The sequence below is a fragment of the Primulina tabacum genome, chromosome 2 (assembly GCF_025594145.1).
Source record: "Primulina tabacum isolate GXHZ01 chromosome 2, ASM2559414v2, whole genome shotgun sequence".
NCBI lineage: Eukaryota > Viridiplantae > Streptophyta > Magnoliopsida > Lamiales > Gesneriaceae > Primulina > Primulina tabacum.
The window spans coordinates 7,169,386-7,185,376 of NC_134551.1; the positions used below are offsets into that span (position 1 = coordinate 7,169,386).

Here is a 15,991-nt window from a genome sequence, read left to right on the forward strand (position 1 = left end):
TGAGCCACCGGCACATGGCTCAGGCTCGAGTTCGGGCTCGGGCGATGTGTAATTCTCTCTTGTCCCTTGTGGATTTGTACAAGTTGACCGGAAATAACTACTAACCTTTCACACAAAATGGTACATGAGTTGAATAGAGTAGTATTGTTTTCCCAATGTGAGATGACCTTCCACCCGCCAACAATATCACCTAATGAGTCTTAATTAGACTATATATATATATATATTAGATTTTTAGATTTTTAAATACGGTTTTATGTGAGGATGGGCTATCGAGTAAAACCATGACATAATGTGAGATGAATAACGTATTTCGGTCAATCATGAAAAATTATTATTTTTTATAACAAAAAAATTATTTATTAATGTAAATATAAACATAGTTGATGCGTCTCACGAATAAAAGTCTATAAACTTATTATCTCGAAACCCATTAATGGTAAAAAAAAAAAAAAAAACCTAGTGCATTAATGTTGTGTATTAAATAAAAATATCTTCAACTTCATTCTCGGCTCGTCAATTATTGTAGAGACAAGGATCGTGTATGCATCAGATGATTAAATACCGTGGGGCAAAATTATCCGAGTATTTATTCATTTGATGCGTCATACCAAAATAATATGTAATATTTTATTATTTATTATATGATTGCGTATGATCTCACTTAAAATTAATTTCAAGATCTTATGCAACAATTATGTACATATTTGAAAATGACTATAATTTAAATAATGAATCTTGCAGATTTTTTTTAAAGGAAATGGAATTAAAATAATGAAGCGTTTACTAATCTAGCTTCTTGCCTGCTGGTCGCCAAAATAGGCATTCCAAATATTGTAAAATCCTCGAATTTGTTTGTTTTCGACTCGACAAAAACTTGTGTGAGACGGTCTCACGAGTCGTATTTTGTGAGACGGATATCTTATTTGGGTCATCAATGAAAAAATATTACTTTTTATGCTAAGAGTATTACTTTTTATTGTTAATATCGGTCGGGTTGACCCGTCTCACAGATAAATATTCGTGAGACCGTCTCACAAGAGACCTACTCTTTCTACTCATACCAAGTCCAAGGCTAAATAATGTAAAATCACCAAATAAAATATAAGCAATAGTATCACTGTTTGGTGTAAATAATTATACATTAATTAATTATATATCATTGTTTTTTTAAACTTATGAATTTGTCGTGGGGACTTTTCGGTACGCACCGGATAAATATCTCGATTAACTTAATATTCCACAAACCACGTTATTGTTATTACTCTGATAAACAATAATGTACATGACGTGAGTGATAAATTGTCTTAGAAGGTGTTGGTTGGTAAGTGAATCAAACCATTGACTATTAAACAAACGTTCACCTACTCCACCAATTCAGATACATAACATGACATTTAAATTACTGAATTATTTTTCATTTTACAATAATGCTCGAAACATGACGTATGATTTACAATAATGCTTGAAACATGACGTTTGAATTACTGAATTATTTTCATTTTATCATTTTATTATTCATAAATTAATACTGAATCACTGATACCAATTCTAACCCAATATTGTAAATCATATTTTTCAAATGTTTGGAATATGTTGTTTGGCTGCAATTGGGAATTAAAATATCAAATTCAATTTAGAACCTACTTCATGCCGCTATTCAGACACGTGCTTGATCCAACTCTACCAGTCACAACTTACGTGTAATAACTTTGATTACAGCGCAGCGAAGGCCGGGAATTGCGATAATCGACAAGTTTATCGTAAGTATTTGGCCCGAAACAAGTGATGTTTGTATATAAATTTGCATCGATTTATGTGCCAGAATAGAGACCAAATTTGCTCCGACAACATGATAATTTTAGAAACAAGTGCAAGAGAAAGTAAAAAGAAAATAATAATTATGGATTTTAAATAAATCGCCTGAAAATTAGAGTAACAATATACAATAGCAAAGTTTTCAGTGCTTAATACGAAATATGTTTCACAAACAACCAAATAATGAATAATTGCAATTCAATAAGTGATTATATAATAAAATAAATTCCCAAAATAAATATACTTAACTAATTTATTGCGTTAAAGATATAGAACACCTGAGGATAAATCGAAGTAAAGTGATTTCAAACTTATGAACTGTCAGGTTGACAATTGATCCGTCTCACCATATAAAATAATTGTGATAAATTAGCAATTTCTCAATCCGCCAAAAACGGTGCCTTATTCTCTTCTTTAATGATGATTATCATCCCCATCTCTGATCAGGCCGTCAAACCTAATGATGGCTTGCGAGAAGACTACAGTGCCAGCTTTTTTTATGTGTCTAATCACATATAGATAGTCAACATTTTGGATCGAATGGGTTGACGATGCACATTTGTACTAGGACACCATTGGACAAAGGTTCTTCACCTGAGGGCACTCATATTGGGTATTAAAAAAATGTTAATGTGAGTGAGGCGTTATATAACGTCCATTCACATGAGAGAGGGTGTGGGACGTTCATACAGATGAACGCCCATGTGTCAGTTTATTTTTCTTAAAAAATTGCACACTTAACGACGGCTTTATAGAAACCATCGCTATTAGCGACGGCTTTAAAGAAACCGTCGTCGATTTGCTGACATGCGGGCCCCACGTATTTTGAATTATTTATGAAAATTGGACATTTAGCGACGGCTTTGAAAAAACCGTCGCTATTTGCTTCAAAACTGTCGCAAACCGTCGCTAAACGTTGTTATATATATATATAAAAAATTATTATTAATATAAAATAATAATTTAACTTTCTTAAAAAATTTGAAATTGAATTTATTTAATGTAAAATAAGAATAAGATGAATGAGTGGACAGCGGGACCTACAAATAATGAGTGTGAATGTTAAAATGAATGTGGGAGAATATATATGTTAATGTAATGTGTATGTGGCATGTGGACCCCACGATTTTTGATGAGGTGGTGGGTGTTGCGGGTGCCCTAAGAAAACACCAAATCGTGTTGTGTACGTCAATTAATGCTTCCGCGCACGAAAGTGAAATATGAAACACATGACATGCATCCACCAGCTACTGGGACTCATAATTAATGAATACCACCAATTCGAAGTCTGCACTCGACCACTGATCAATAAGTGTAAGAATTGATGTTCGTTGGACTGACTTTTAATTTGAATTATATTGATTTTCGAGTAAAAATAACCTTTATTTTAATGATATTTTATGATTTTATCAGATTATGCTATTTATTTTATATGTATATACATGCAAGCTGCATAGATAAAGTACTTGATTGTACTATATATATCATGGGGTCCAAAAGTTACGTGGATCATGAAATTTATTAAGAAGTGTATTGTATATTCAAAATTCATTTTTAGTCGATTAATTCGTCTAAAACAAAGATAAAGGTCGGTCGAGCTTGAGACTAATATCTGTTATATAAACAACATGTTTCATTGGTAAGAGCATGAAGATATTCATTCATACATATGATTGCTCATTGGATGAGGCACTGGACAGTCCTCCCTCGGACTTTTCAAGTGCTTACCACTTATCGAGTAGATTAGTATGTGTTTATTATTGTACAACGTTAGTCCTTTGAGTCGGGAAAATATGGAGGCTCTATGTACTAGCATTGTACTTTGATTCATTTACATACTTCTTGAGGGTTATCGGATGGCGAGGTTGAGTGTAGTTTCGATGGGTGCAGTAAGTTCTGAAGTTCATGATCAAAGAGTTGAAGAAAAGAATGAGCCTTATTAGGGTAAGCCTGAATAAAGATAAATTTTGTTGTGAATCACATGAATTTGTTAACTCATGGCTAGCTGTATCCCTGAACCATTGAGAGTAAAAAAATATATTGAATTTTGGGTTCTCGTTGAGATAGTCGAATTCAAATAGTTGAATTTAGCGACTGTAAGTTTGATCGAGATCAAATATATTATTTTAAAGGAGTTTAAAAATATATTCTATATTTGGTAGTTGTGTAAGATAGCTTGACTGCTAGTTTTGTGAGTAAAATGCAACTGTCTAATTTAGTGAATGAGTTCCATAATAACTAACTGCCAAAATTTAATATTGCAAAATTTTGGCCTTCGAAATTTTCATTTTTCATTATATTAACAAGTTTTATATCATCGTCACATAAGAACTGTTTGATCGTCGATTGTGAATATAATGAATCCACAATCCTAAAATGTTTAATTAGTAAATATGAATTTCTAGTAAAAAATTGATTAATAGATTTTTCAATATTCAAAAGACCAATAGAATATTTTAGGGGAATCTAAAATTAATTATTTATTTAAATAACTATTATTTAATTATATTAAGTATTTTCAAAAGTTGGAAATACCTAGAATACGTTAATTGAATACTAGTTTTTTTAATTATATAATGTGTTATCAAAAGTTTAAAACACGATATAGGATTTTTGACAATGGGAATTTGTCACGGCCCAGCCCACTTCTGATATTGTCCGCTTTGGTCCGAGGCCTCACGGCTTTAAAACGCGTCACAAGGGGTTGCTACACGCCCATTTAAATGTTCAGCATCTCTCCCGTTGTTTGACGATGTGGGATTTCGCCTAAAGATCCTTCACCCCCTTTCGAGACTCAGCGTCCTCGCTGAAGTTTGCCCCACCATCCTAAACCCACGCGGAGTCGCTCTGATACAAAATGTCACGGCCTAGTTCACTTATGATATTGTACATTTTGGCCCAAGGCCTCACGACTTTAAAACATGTCACAAAAGGTTGCTACACGCCCATTTAAATGCACAACATCTCTCCCGTTGTTTGGCGATGTGAGATTTCGCCTAAAGACCTTCACCCCAATGTAAGGACCTCGTATTGTACTATCGTAAATCATATGTTGATTATCGATAATTTATGACATTATTATATTATTAAGTGCATGAAGCATATAAGTGACATATGTTATGGTTTTTAGCATAATCATATGAGTGTGTTATTCTGAATGAAATGAAACCAACATCATTAGAAAACTATAATACATAGTACTAAAACTTTCATGTTTTGAATTTTGTCCAAATCCATTTGGAAGTAGGGGCAAAATCATTTCGAAGTGTATCGGGTGCAATGAAGTTCCTGCTTTGACACATTTTGAGAGAACGAGCATAACTTTCGAGTCCAATATCCAAATTGAGTGAGGTTAGTGACAAATGGAATCCAAGACATAGATTTACAACTTTCATGTTGACCACGTTTGCTAATTCAAAACCTAGCGTTCCGGACAGAACATGGCGCGCTAGGGCGCTACTTCCTGTTCGCCCCAGCGCGGTATTATCAAGGCTTGTGGACAGAACCCGGCGCGCTAGGGCGCCGCTTCATTTCCGCCACTGCGCGGCATTAAAGCACATTTTGGTCAGAGCCTGGCGCGCTATAATGCTACTTCATGACCACCCCAGCACGGCACGATAAAATCGCTCTGGGTAGAGCTCGACGCGCTAGGGCGCCATTTCTCTTGCGCCTTAGCGCGCACACCAATATTTAATGGTGATAAGAATGACTTTCACCGCAACTTTTGAAGTTTCGAGGGAGAAAAACAAGAAATTCAAGTTTACGCCTACGAATTTACTTCGAAACTTTGTCAAACGTGAAACAAACTATATATTCACAATTCTCGCGTCGAGAGCGTTCTTTTGAGGTACGTTTCTTCTCGATTCAGAACTTTTATTTCTTGAATCGCTGAAATAGCATGTATTTGAAGTTGATTTCAATATATGCGATAGAATCACCGATAAGAAATTACTTTTCAAAGTCGGAATTGAATTATGTTATGATTTCAATTTGATATGAATTTTCAAATTTTCAAAAGTTTTTTGGAACTTGAATTGTTGATTTTAAATGAATTCATTGATTGGAATGAATATTTTGATGATGTAAAGCGGTTTTCTATACTGAAATCTTAAAGCTACATTGACTGGAGACGAAGAATAGAGGTATGTTGCGACCGAGTAACATATGACAGGTATATATGTCATATAATGTATGTTTGATTGATTTCACTGAGAATATGTGTCTATATGTCTTACTTGTTGAGTTGATGTGGCATACATGACATTCATGATTGATATATCGATGTATAAAATAAATATTTGTTAACACGCATCATTTTATTCATACATCGATACATGACATGCACGTTGAGCTATGATCATTGGATACCTTTATATCATTGGATTTGATTCTGGGGTTTGTGAGCACGATGCTATGTTTGGCATTACGTGGCCCTTAAAAGCATATTCATTCGTGGTCCCTGTAATTGATTGATTAAGATTTGGGATTTGATGGCGCTTTGACGACGCTATCATACGATCATTCCTTATACTTGATTGAGGTCGGTGTGCCAGCTCCAGCATTGATTTGATAGCGATTCGATTGATTCAGATACATGCTCAGTGGATGAGCATTTGATCTAATATGACCACGACATGCATAAATTGCATATCATATATCATTGTGTAGATACATGTTGTATATATTATGGTTGTTCCATACGGAGCTTGTGCTCACCCCCAAGGGGGGCTGTTGTTGTCTTTGTGTGTGGACAATGACAGGTACGCCAGGTTATCAGGAGATCGGAGAGGGTACTTCTGGAGGGAGTCACATCTGAGCTGAGGTTGAGTGATCTATCCCAGTTTATATATGTATCTATATATCGGGGCATGTCCCGAGGATATGAGTTGTTGTATGTAGTTGATTTTGATTATGTGTGGACATATTTTATGATGTGATATGTTTATATAAGACTTTATTATATACTATTTTTAGTATCATAATTAAAGTTGTCACATTTAGGGCTCATTGTAAAGAAAAATTTTCACTCGTTTTTCGCTGTAATTAATTAATCCTAATCAACTTGCATATTAATAACGATTAGGAGTTAAGGACCCCACAGAATTTACCTAGTCCTAGATGAAAAATGATTCTAGAAAAGTTTTAATAAGATTTGGATTGAGTCATTAAGAGATAATAAATATATTTTATCAAAATTATGATAGCACAAAAACATAAGAAAATCTACTTGAGATTATCTACATTTTCCTTCCCTCACATCAATATGCACGGGCAATGCAGATTTTGAACCAAAAAAATATTTTTTTTGCATGGGCGGAGCTGTTCTCACAGCCTTGCTCGTACGGTCAGCTACTGCTACTACACAAGGTAGCAAGAAGTGAGCAATATATATATTTATGGACTCCAACATGCATCAAGGAGTTGGAACATCAGATTCGATAGCATTATCATATATTTTGATTTTGTCAAGAATCTTAAGGGTACAAAAAGGTTTGTGAGAGTGTAGTGTTATTCGTAATAATTTATGTTGATGACATACTATTCGTTGAGAATGGTGTATGATTGTTGCAATTAACTAAAATATTATTAGCAAATACATTATCCATGAAGGACATGGGTGAAGAATCATGTATATTAGGAATACAGATCTTTAGAGATAAATCAAAGAGAATGATAGGGCTCACCCAAGCCACTTATATACTAAGGAGATTCTCTATGGAGGATTCTAAGAGAGGATGTCTATCAATGTGTCATGGTGTGACTCTATCCATGTAGAGCCCAAAATCAGTACACGTAAAATCCATGCATTTATTTATTTGTTAAATCATTTATTTTAATTTAAAAATGAGTTTTAGCCAGGCATGATTTATTTAAATTGCATTATTTTAAATTATTCATGTTTATGTGATGCACGTTAAAATATTTTCTCGAGTTTCATGTTTCAGGCGAATATTCAATGCGGGATCGAGGAGAAGAGACCGGGGACGATTTTTGGTAATTTTAAAACGTGGTAATTTATTTTAAGTTAGGATTGGGGCATTTTTTTTAACTATTTATAAGTTTTTAGCATTTTTAAAGTCTAATTGAATTATTTAGTAATTTTAAGATTTTAAAACTTTTAAAGTAATCTCTTGTGTGCTTTATTTTAAATCTATTGATGCTAGTATTTTAGTGAGGTATTAATATTTTATGTAGTGGGTTTATTTGTTTCTAGTGTTTTTAATTAGCCAATTAACTCACTAATTACCTCTTCTAATTTTATTAAACACACGCACACACCCACTAAAACACACATTAGAAATCGTAAAACACACACACACATTCAGATTTTTATTTTTAAAAGAGCAAAACCTAGGGTTCTTGGCCTTGAGAGCAGCCGCCCCCTCCCTTTGAAATTCCAGCAAGATTTCGGTGATTTTTATTGCAAGAGAATCGTTCCACGTTCGTCCCGGATCAACCTCGCATCTTTCTCCGCGTCGATATCGTCGTTTCAGGTACTTTTAATTATCAAAATGCACATATATTCTTTCGTTTCTGCATCGATCTTGTCATAGTATGATTTTTATGTTTATTGTATGAAAAACATGTGTATGTTATGTGGAAGTTTGAGCATGAACTTGTCGAATCAACTTTTTTTAAATGTTTTAGATATGGAATTTAGTTCTTCACTGTATTTTGAAATTCTGGGATTTTTCGGTCGTGATTTTGAGAAAACTTTCAACATGAAAATCGTAGAAATTTTTCATACCTTCGATTTGATATGAAATTCAAAATATTTGGATAAAAATTGAGTGATTTATGGTGTTTTTCGTGGGACTGCTCAAACTACATTTTCTGAAAATTTTGTTATCGATGCATTCTGGAAATTTTTGAGTTGCAGGTTTCGTTGGGGATCGACGGGTGATCGGTGCTGCATTTAGACAGGTTGAGGATGATGTGGGAATTGTTTCTGATGTGTCGGTTTGTGTCGAGGGACACTTGAGTGCAATAGAAGTCGTATGAATCGTTTTTTGTCAATATGTCATATTCACGGGTTGTGTTGCGTTGTTTGTGGTGTATCCCTACTCCTGGGCATTGTGTGAGGTTTGAATCGCTGCATTAGAGTCATAAGATGAGTCTCGTTGCATCGGTTGAGTCGTTGGAGCATGAGTTTTCAAATTGCATCAAAAATGGGTTATTTTCGGTTGTTAGTGTGCAGGATTAGCGCCGCAGCGCTCACTAGGGAGCGCCGCAGCGCCCGACCTGCGCAAGTCTAGCACCGAGCCGCTGCCTTTGTGGCGCCGCAGCGCTAGACTTGCGGCCCTCTAGTGTCGCGGCGCTAGGCAGCGCCGCAGCGCAGTAAGCCTAGCGCCTAGGCACTTGAACATGACTTTTAAACCACTATTTTATGCTCATGTCTTCTACATTTATTGGAATTGTTCACACATCATTTTAGGAGTTGTTTCGGGGGTTGATGTCATGGTTTAGCACGATGATTAAACGAGATCAAGTCCCGAGAGATTTAGAACGTCTTAAGGAAATTTGTCATTTTTGGGTGAGAGCATGACAGTAAGTCTAAGTTATGCAAGTTAAGTATTCGAACTCATGTTAGTATGTTGCAGCAATGGCCCCAAGCGAGATCCAACGAATCCCTCAAATCCAAGTAATTATGTTCGACGTGCAAAGGAAAATATTTTCATGTTTTTGAGGTATGCTAAATGTCTTGTAACCAAATTATGAATGGGTTTGGAAGTCGGTGAACGTGGCCGAGTACCTCTCCACCCCGTTAAAGCATGAACGGGTTTACATCAGGATTGGAAAGCGTTAAAGCATGAACGGGGACCAATCCACCCGTTAAAGCATGAACGGGGATCTCATGTATGTGGCAGTGGATTCGTCCCTGTCAGCCCAGTAATGTGGTTTAGTCTGATCAGACGTATTTATGTATGGGTCACTTGCTTTGAAACATGCCTCTACGTAAAATGATGAAGTTATGTATGTTCAAGGATGTTCAAGTATGCAAGCATGTTTAAGAAAAGTTTTATGACAATGGCACGTCTATGTATGTATGTACGTATGTTCAAGCTTTTGATATGCAAGTTCAAGTTTCAGTATGTACTTCCTATTTTAAAGTTGCTTGTGATTTCTATTACGTATTACTTGTTACTTCTAGTTTATACGTGTTGAATCTTTAGACTCACTAGACTTGATCGATGCAGGTGAAGATGTTTTCGAGGAGACTAGGGGTAGGGACCAATGAGCTGGCTTGGACTGAGCAGGAGGCTAAACCCGAGGACCGCCAAGTTTTAAGTTTTATGAAATGTTTAAAAGTACTCTGATTTATGTTATGGGTTATGATATTTTAAGCAAATATCTTTGACAAATTTTACTTTGGGATCTTTGTTGCAACAATATTTGGGGATGAACATTTTATTTTATCGAATTGTGAATGTTCGTCCTTTTATTAAAGAAAATTTTTAATTTTTCCGCAAATTTTAAGAGGTAAAAAGTACGGTACGTTACAATCCAAGTCTATATATTATAATACTGATGAGGAGATAGAAATCATGGCAAGCATTTCATATGCGTTTGGCATTGGCAGTATTACGTATCCTCTTATATCTATTCTACCTGATATAGCATTTGCACTGAGTGTTGCAAGAATATATCAGTCGAACTCCGATCCATTGCATTAGAAAGTCGTAAAGGATATTCTTACCTACTTGAAAATGACTAAGAATTTGTTCATGATCTATGGGGTAGAGAATTAAAATTGGAAGGCTACACTGACTCTTGCTTCCAATCAGATATGGATGATTTTAAATCAATATCAGGATTTGTATTTATGCTCAATGGTGGTGGTGTCTCTTGGAAAAGTTTTAAACAAGACAACACAACATATTCAACCACTGAGGTCAAATACATGGCTGCAACGAAAGAGGCTATTCGGATGATGAATTTCGTTCAAGAGTTTGATGTCGTTCCTAACAAATTTGATCTACCTGCGGTGTATAGCAACATCACTGGTGTCGTTGTGCAAGCAAAGAAGCCGATGTATCATCAACGACCCAAGCATTTACTAAAGAAGTTCCACATCATTCAGGAGACTGTGAAAAGTGGTGACATATCAGTATAAAAAGTCGTCTATGCAGATAAATTGTTGATCTACTTATGAAACCCTAGTCAGAAACATTGTTTGAGAAGTATCATGAAACAATTAGTTTGAGATCTATATGTAATTGCCTATAGGACAATGAGAGATTGTTAGACTAAGTGATATGTAAAAACAATCTTTATTTACTAATATTTTACGATTTTATCTAATTATGACATTTACTTTATATGTATACATATACAAGCTCCATAGGTAAGGTTCTTGAATATACTAAAAATACCACGAGGTCCACAATTCACTTAGATCATGAAATTCATTAAGAAGTGTGCTATATTTTCGAAATTTGTTTCTATTCGATTCAGCCACCTATAACAAAGATAAAGACCACCGCTTGAACTCGAGACTAACATCTGGGATGTAAACATCATGTTTCAATGGTAATGGCATGGAGATATTCATTCATATATACGAGTGTTCATTGGATGAGGAACTGAACAACTCTCCCTCGAACTTTTCAATTGATTATTATATATCAAGTAGATTAGTCATTGTTTATGGTTGTACATCATTAATCATTTGACCCGAGACAACATGAATGCTCTACTTACTAGCATTGATTTTGATTCGTTTATTGACTTCATGAGGGTCATCGGGTGGTGAGGTCGAGTGTAATTTTGACATACGTAGGAGCCGAGACATTGTAGTCGGGGATTCACCGACACGTGTGGCTATCATATGTGATCTGATGAGTTAATAGTACAATGAATCTTTAGCCAGAGTAAGACATGTACACTATGGAAATGTATTTCCATACTTGCACATACAATGCTACTATGATTACACATAGATATATCACATTGTTATCGAAATCATTTGCATTTCTCGATATTCTAGCGGTTACAGACTCGATATGGATATATATGTTGAAGGGGTTGTACTATACACTAACCATAATATATTGGTTCTTGCACGCACTATCAGTGATACATAGGGAATCATGGGGCGATGCTACTAAATGTCTTATCATGATCCAACACGTGCAATCATACTTGAGTTCCGACGTTCTTGATCAAAAAGTTGTTGAAAATAATGGTCTCATTAGCATAAGCCCGAATAAAGAAAAATATTGACCTGAATCACATAAAATTGTGTTCCCCGTTGAGGTAATCGAATTCAAGGTATATAGCTTATAAAGGAGTTTATAAGTGTATTTCCTATTTGAAAGTTGTGGAAGTTAGCTTGACTGCTAATTTTGTTAGGATAATGCAACTATTTAATTTAGTGAATGAGTTCCATAATAAATAACTGCCAAAATTGAACAGTAGAAAATTTTGACCTTCGAAATTTTCATTTTTCATTATATTAACGAGTTTTGTACCTTCGTCACATCTACATTGTCTGATCGTCGATCAAAACACACATGTAATCTTCTAAGAAATTCTAGAATTAATTTATTATTTAAATAATTGTTGGTTAATTATATTAAATATTTTCAAGAGTTGAAAATAGTGTATGAGAATATTTTAGCAAGATCTAGAGTTTGTTAATTGAATAAGTAATTTAATTATATAATAATATGTTATCAAAACTTGTTTTGTAATATTGCACCAAAATTATTTATTTAAATTATTCAAGATTAAATTTAATATATGCATATTTTGATAAATTCTTGAAATAGATTATTTGTTGTAAATAAAAAGGCAAGATAATTTCAATGAGTTAAGATAATTCTGAATTTGGCGTAAAATTATTCTATTTGTTGCAATAAAATAGAGTTATTAATTGAAAAGAGGATTAGATGCAACTAGGCAACTAGCCCGTCGTCATCTTATTTTCTGTTCTATATAATGAGGGCAAAGGCAGAAGCTGCCTGCTGTAACTTTCAACCAAAACTTGTTAGTAGCCTTAAGTTTGCATTGTATCCCTAAGAATAGCGATGGGTTTGATAGGTATGCTGATTGCTGCGACGGAATTCAAGGCCGGTGGAGATTTGTTTCATGACCTTTTCAAGAAAAAGCCGCAGCACATTTCCGCCGCTAGCCCCGACAAAGTGCAGGGCTGTGATCTGCATGAGGGTGAATTTGGAAAGGTTGGTTCCATCATCTGCTGGAGGTATACTCATGGTGAGACTAAAATATTTCCTCAAATTAAAGGACATTTATTTACTAGCTTCTCTTTATATACTTTAATTTGTTGCATGTTAATTTTGTGCGCGCGTGTGTGTGAATTTAAGCATGTAGATACGCATGGATATGATTCGGATTATGTTATATCGGGAGTGTTACATATTATATGTTTTGATACAAATGATAACTATAATCATGCTTTTTTTGAAAGTATAGAGAACGCTGTCATCAATAAGATTTCACTAATTCTCTCATTTCGGAAGGAATGAAAGAGACTGAATCAGTTAATGATTTTGTATTAAAAAACATCGAGAATAACATTTTTGGTATAACATAGATTCATCGGATTGGTGTTATCCAAATCCAAGAGCTTGAAATATCATAGAGGAGATTCAAACTTAAAAGTTGTCCGAATAATGGAAAAAATCAATTGTGATGATGATGATAAACTATTATAGAAAATTAGCACAAGAAAAACTCCCATCTTTTCTGTAAAACTCATGATAACTACTTATGTAACATTTTTTTTTAAATCAAAATCCAATTTTTTTTTTTTATATATAGATGTTATAGGATTTCGATTTAATTTTTTTACACAGATAATGGATTTTATTATTCAGTTAATGCAAAAATTATCAACATGTTGAGTGAGTATTTAACGAAGTGTAGCTTACTACAGTAGACGTATTTTATTAATCTCAAATAGATTATTCAACACAAAAAAATTAAATTTTATGAATATAACTTTTCTTGAAATATGTTTCAGCCCAATTGATTTTAATGATTCACCCCAATTTCCAAGATTAATCCTAAAGTATACATGAATCTGTTAAAAAGTAATGGGCATATAAAAATTCGAGACCACGTAATAGTTATAATTAGCTCTTTTTTCCTTTACTCAGGGCCTTGATGGATATCCAAGTTTAGGGACGAAAAAAGAATTACAATACAGCCTTTTCACCAAAAATTCGATGGGATTTAATTTCAGATGCAATCAAATTTGTTTTTTTCCCTAAAAATAGAGGTTTGAACCAAAAACAAAAAACAAAATTCAAAATGTGGAGATCTAAGTTTAGACAATTGCATAATGAATGCCTCGGGCGCATATCTTCGGATTGTCCGCTTCAATACAGCTCGCAATTATATGGACATGTGGAAGACTGACAGTACAATATTATATTATAAATTACATCATATTATTTTAATATATATTTGGTTGCAATATCATGGACTAAAATTTGACTTTATCCTAATTTGTTCGAGTTTGAATATTTTATATTTGTGAGCAATAAATAGATGGGAAAGAAAGGACAGCCAAACAAGTGATTCAAAAGATAGACGAGAAGAAAAAGTTGATGGAATTCAAGATGCTTGAAGGAGATTTGATGGAGAAATATAAGGCATTCCTCATAACCGTTCATGTGGAAAACAAAGGTGACATTGAATTGGTAACATGGACTTTGGAGTATGAGATGCTTCACGATGAAGTCGAGCATCCGATTTCGTTGCTATCCTACTTCATCGACGTCACAAAAGACATCGAGACTCATCACATTGGGAAATAGTATGTTGAATGTTAATCTATGCTGCATCGAGAATAAAATTTCTAGTTGTATATGCCGCATATGTGCTCGTATAAATAAGAACGGTTCCTCTCGTTGTCGTCGTATAGACCAACTTATTATTGGTGTGTATCAAGGCAATGTATGTGTTTGCAAATAAGTGATAGCTTGGTAGAGATTGTGAACAAGCTACACATGTGTCTAAATGTTTGTAAGAGAAGTCATCTACTATGTTACTTTGAGTTCAAAACCTATATAAATGTCCTTCCAATGTTGTGTGTTCAAAATTTGTCTCTCTAAGATTTTCTTTTATGATAATGAATTTGATAGTTTTGTTGCTTAGCAAATTCGAGGAATGGGATTATCAAATTCCTTGAATAATAGAGAATGATATTCATGATTGGGCTTGGGCTGTTTTAGTATACTACGAACCGGGCTACTAGGCTGGTCATTCGATTTTTTTATAAAGCCCAATAACCTGCCCAAACGATTCGTGCCGGTTTTTTAATCGGTCGAATATTTTCTGCGTTTCCTAACAGATTCGGTGCTCCGCAATAGTTCCGATCATATAAATATAGACACACGCTCGCCAATCACAACTCCCACTCATTTCAAGGCACGAATAAAATAGATGAACTGCACAATTTCGATAATAAATGTGAAGGTTGAATAATCAAAAAATTATCGGTAGTTTGCTCCCAATCATAGAAAACTTTAAACTTGCGAAAATCAACAAATAAAGCAGCCCATGTTCTTGCTTCCTACGGTTTATTTGGGGGCTCTTTTGTTTTTAAAAATTTGTTGTCCACTTATTCTCAGCCCCTTCGTAAAACATAACTTTGTTGGATGATTAATGAAATGTTCTTTCATCACAAATTTAAAAAAAAAAAAAGAAAAGAAAGAAAACTTCAAACTTATCTGGCATTGGTTGCAACTTGCATCTGCTATAGCGATAAACATTGCCACAAAAAATTTATCTGCTCATACAATCAAAATCAGCATAAAGCGCTGGTGACATTGGTATTTAGCAGCAACAAGAGCAAAAAACATCGGTAACATTAAACCATGCAAGAACCCAAATATAAGAAACATAGATAATTCAGTCTGGTTTAGCAAGCTAGAAGGATACATAAATGACACCAAAAACAGTTTCTTTAACAAACAAAAATATCCCGACAGATAGTAACCAGATGATGCACAAACATAAATAGGATAATTTACAGAGGATTCAGCCCATCATAACATGCTGGATATGTTACCTCCCAAAATTAAGCGAAAGAAACAACACACACACACACACACACACAAAGATTCATAATTAAGTGTGTCAAGCAGATGGTGCAAAATAAAAGTTAGGAGAACAATTAAATTCAGCATGGTGAGAAATTATG

The 15,991-nt window shown here is 34.3% G+C and overlaps 1 protein-coding gene across 1 annotated transcript; it reads left to right on the forward strand.

Moving 5' to 3' along the window:
• The first annotated feature begins 12,767 nt into the window (after positions 1–12,767).
• LOC142528812 (kirola-like) lies at positions 12,768–14,887 on the forward strand. Its single transcript, XM_075634001.1, has 2 exons — positions 12,768–13,035; positions 14,335–14,887. The coding sequence occupies exons 1-2, from the start codon at positions 12,849–12,851 to the stop codon at positions 14,601–14,603; spliced, it is 456 nt and encodes a 151-aa protein (XP_075490116.1). The 5' UTR covers positions 12,768–12,848; the 3' UTR covers positions 14,604–14,887.
• The last annotated feature ends 1,104 nt before the right edge of the window (positions 14,888–15,991 follow it).

Bases quoted from the DNA above. Each gene is read 5' to 3' on its own strand.
- LOC142528812 (XM_075634001.1), top strand. From the start codon at position 12,849: ATGGGTTTGATAGGTATGCTGATTGCTGCGACGGAATTCAAGGCCGGT. The intron at 13,036-14,334 runs GTGAGACTAAAA...AGCAATAAATAG, and splicing joins CTGCTGGAGGTATACTCATG to ATGGGAAAGAAAGGACAGCC.